The 3726-nt window shown below is 27.3% G+C and overlaps 1 protein-coding gene across 4 annotated transcripts in view; it reads right to left on the reverse strand.

The window, feature by feature from the left end:
- LOC108763969 (extracellular serine/threonine protein CG31145) overlaps positions 1 to 3726 on the reverse strand; it is a 176366-nt gene that overhangs the window by 45228 nt on the left and 127412 nt on the right. For all 4 annotated transcript variants that reach the window (XM_018511938.1, XM_018511935.1, XM_018511937.1 and 1 more), the window contains exon 4: positions 1550 to 1642. In XM_018511938.1, coding sequence (XP_018367440.1) covers positions 1550 to 1642 — 93 coding nt within the window. The remainder of the gene's footprint in view (positions 1 to 1549; positions 1643 to 3726) is intronic.

The following is a 3726-nucleotide window of genomic DNA, read 5'->3' on the forward strand; positions in this document are numbered from 1 at the left end:
CCTCGCCCTGATGAAGTGGACTGCAAGGTTCACGAAACGTTGGCATTCCAAGAATGGATTTGAACACGGAGAAAACCCTCGAAACGCAAGATTTTCAATATAATTTTTTACTCAAGTACTATCAACTTTACAGAAAAAAAAGACAGAAGACAAAAATTGTTTATTTTCTTCTCATTGAGCTCTAAGAATTTTTTCAAAATTTTTTGTCAATTTTTTAGTACTGCATTTTCTTATTGGCAACTATTTTTACTAACATGAGAAAATGCGGTACTAAAAAATTCTCAGAACTCTATGAAAAAAATAAACAATTTTTGTCACTTGTTTTTCTGTAAAGTTTTGATAGTATTTGAGTAAAAAATTATTGAAAACCAATATTCAGCGATTTTTAGTAAATAATATCATGTTAACTATCGCGAAAATTGCAAAATAGAGGACTTTTGGACTCAGTTTAGTCTGCTGTATCCCTATGTGAGAGTTTTATCGTTACTTATTAAACACCCTCTACAGATTTGTATAAATATCCTATCGTTTATTTTGTATTAAATTAGATAATGTGATAGGATCGTAGAGAGAATCTTATGTATTTATATGATTTATTATAGATTGATATTCTCTATCGTTAAATAAGATGCAATATAAGATAATAATTTATAACTGTTTTGTGATATTTGTTGTCCAATTGGTATGATAGATTCAGACAGAATTTTTATAAATAAAATTTCTATAAATTTATATTGTTTTTTTTTATTAAATTCTTTGAGCAGGGCGTTTATAGAATTAAAGTATTTTCAAAAATAGCGAAATTTACTCTTACCCCTATTTTGAAATTTCGCTCCCTTAGGAGTACGAATGAAACTGATGGTAGTACGAACGGGTACAAAGGATCCCGAAACACTCATTTACAGATTTAAAATATCTCAAAGTGGGATGCTAGTATTTTTTCAATTCTTTATAATTTTGACCCTCTTAAGGTACAAACGGAGGTACAAATGGACCTTAACTTAATGCATATTGAGAGAAATATTTTTTGAAAAATTGGTTGCTAAAAAGTTCACATAAGTATGTACATTTTCATTTTTAATTTTTACAAGGAAATGCACCGAAGTGTCTTTCTCTGGTTTTAATGAGCTTTGAATATATTATTTTTTTTAAACAAAGGTAAGGGGTATGTATTTTTTTATATGATCTGAGATGCTTATGAGAAAGTTTTCGGGGATACTTCATATATTAAAGAAATAGTAGAGAATTCAAAGAAATTTTTTAATCAACCTGATAAATTTATTCAATTTCATATAATTTCTTGCTTACTATTGGATTTAATTTAATAATTTATTTTAAATGAATAATTGTATTTACTATGTACAATTGTACGTATTTCTTGATACATCTCTGAACTTTTAAATTGATATACAATTTTTCTAAGAATTTTATCCCAATATTTATTTATGTAACTTCACTTTTTTCAAACAATATTTTTTTTGTAGAGTCAAGGAAAGGTATATGTATTCTAAATACGTATATTTATAAATAATAAAGTGTTGAATATTACCTGTCCAGATGAAAAGATGCGATTTCAGCGGTATGCCTCTCGAAGTCTGTGAAGTAGAAATGATTTGGCAATGTCTGTTGTTCTCGCGGGAACCTGTGCGATAAAAAAATCATTTATTTATTATTATAATAAAAGGAAAATTATATATACAAACAATACAGTTAAGTACAAAATAAAGATTTCCAATTTCTTAATTAATATAAGACAAACAGTAATAAAAAAAGTGTACTACTTTGTGTTTTAATTAATTTAAATATTTATTATTATTATTATGTTTTAAAAAGGTTAAGTGTATATATGCAATAGTCTTGAAGCAGTCTGTAAAATCGTGGAAGAGTATAAATGAGACTTGCGTGTATGATATTACAGGTATTATCATAAATTGCTATATTACAGAATTAAGGTGAATTGCGATATTAATCGATCGATATTTGTCGCGTGACTTTATAACCATTCTGTTTATTGCGTAACGCAGTAGCTGCTTGCTGCTATATTCACTATCTTACCAATAACAATCAAATATCTCATATTACGTAATTTGAAAAATGTTTCATATAAAAACTATTTTATAGAAAGGAAACAAAATTTTTGCTTTTGTAAAAAAAGGAAAAGAAATATAAAAAGCGTGTAATCTTTGTTTTTTAAAAAATAAAGATTATAAATTTTTGAATGTTTCATAAAACCATTTATTTATTTGTTTTATTCATTATATTAGGTCGGGGAAAAAGTTTCTTCGTATTTAAAAATATTTGTTTGCAAAAGTTTTTCATTTGTTGCGAAATTTTCGTTACAATTATATCATTCGCTACAGTAAAGTTTTGGCTTTAAGAATCTGTTTTTTAAATTGTGGTATGATGATTTTTATCGAAGTCATGAACAATCGAAGTCAGAATGCTCCTTTACTTAACTCGCGAATAACTCAGGAACAAAAAATCATAGGAACATTAAAAAAAATGATTTTGTAGGGAAAGCTTCAGCTTTCACGATAGGTAGTCGAAAATTTTCGTAAATTTTTTTTGGGCACGTGAGAAACCCCCAAAGTAAAAAGAAACTTTTTCATCTTTTTCAGCTTATAGTTTTTTAAATGTAAAAATTACCAAACTCACAGAAACTCAAAAAATACAATAACCTTTCGAAAGTAGAGATTTCAAACTCTAAAACCCTTATTTTAAATTTAAATTTCGTTTATTTTTGACGAAGATATTGTATATACAATTCTGAATTAAAAAATACGAAGAAACTTTTTCCCGGACCCAATATATACCTCATTTCTACTAATAATTTGCAATACATTCTATAAAACATATGATTATTTACATTTAGTAGATGAATTAAATTATAAAAACCCAAGTGTTACTATCTTTATTGTACCAAGTTAAAAAGTAAAACTCAGGTGGTATTATTTTTATTATTTATTTAAATCTAATGATCATTTGTACATATAAAAGATTTAATATCAACAACTAGCGCCAAGTTAAATTCTACCAAATTAAAACACATGTGATATTTTATCTTTATTATTTGCTTAATTCTCTACTGATACTTATGTACCATTAGAATTATCATGTAGAAATAAAAAATGTAGAATTTAACTTGGCGCTAGTTGTAGAGACCATTTGTATAAGAGACTTGATATCAACGATTGGCGCCAAGTCAAATCATATCCTTTCTTTTCTAACCAAAGTAGTAGTATAGTTATTTAGTTCTCCTTCAAAATATGATTATATCATACAATTGCGTTATCTTATTCAATTCAAATGTTACAACAAAGAATTAAAGTAACAGTATAACATAAAAAAATTTAATTTAAATAGAAAAATTCTTTACGTAAAACACTTGACGCTGCTCAATCTCGAAATATAATGTTGGGTATGGGAATAAGTTTCCGCCCATTGTAGAAAGATGTCGTTAGTAGCATTGCTTGTGTGTTTGATAGAACGGCAACACATGTGTTTGAAAGGTTTGTGTTCAAACTTTTGAGCCCAATAGTTGGCATTCGTTCGAAGCGTAAAAAAGAGTAACGTTTTTTGCGTTGAAGATGTCGGAATTTATTCTAAAAAAGCAATTTGCGGGAAGTTTTATTCCATTATTTTATTTTAAAGAAAAGTGCTGCAGAATTGCATCGTTTGCTCGTAGATGTTTACGGTGAGCATGCTCCATCGAAAACCAGTTGTAAA

This window comes from Trachymyrmex cornetzi, unplaced genomic scaffold, assembly GCF_001594075.2.
Source record: "Trachymyrmex cornetzi isolate Tcor2-1 unplaced genomic scaffold, Tcor1.1 scaffold39, whole genome shotgun sequence".
Taxonomy (NCBI): Eukaryota; Metazoa; Arthropoda; class Insecta; order Hymenoptera; family Formicidae; genus Trachymyrmex; species Trachymyrmex cornetzi.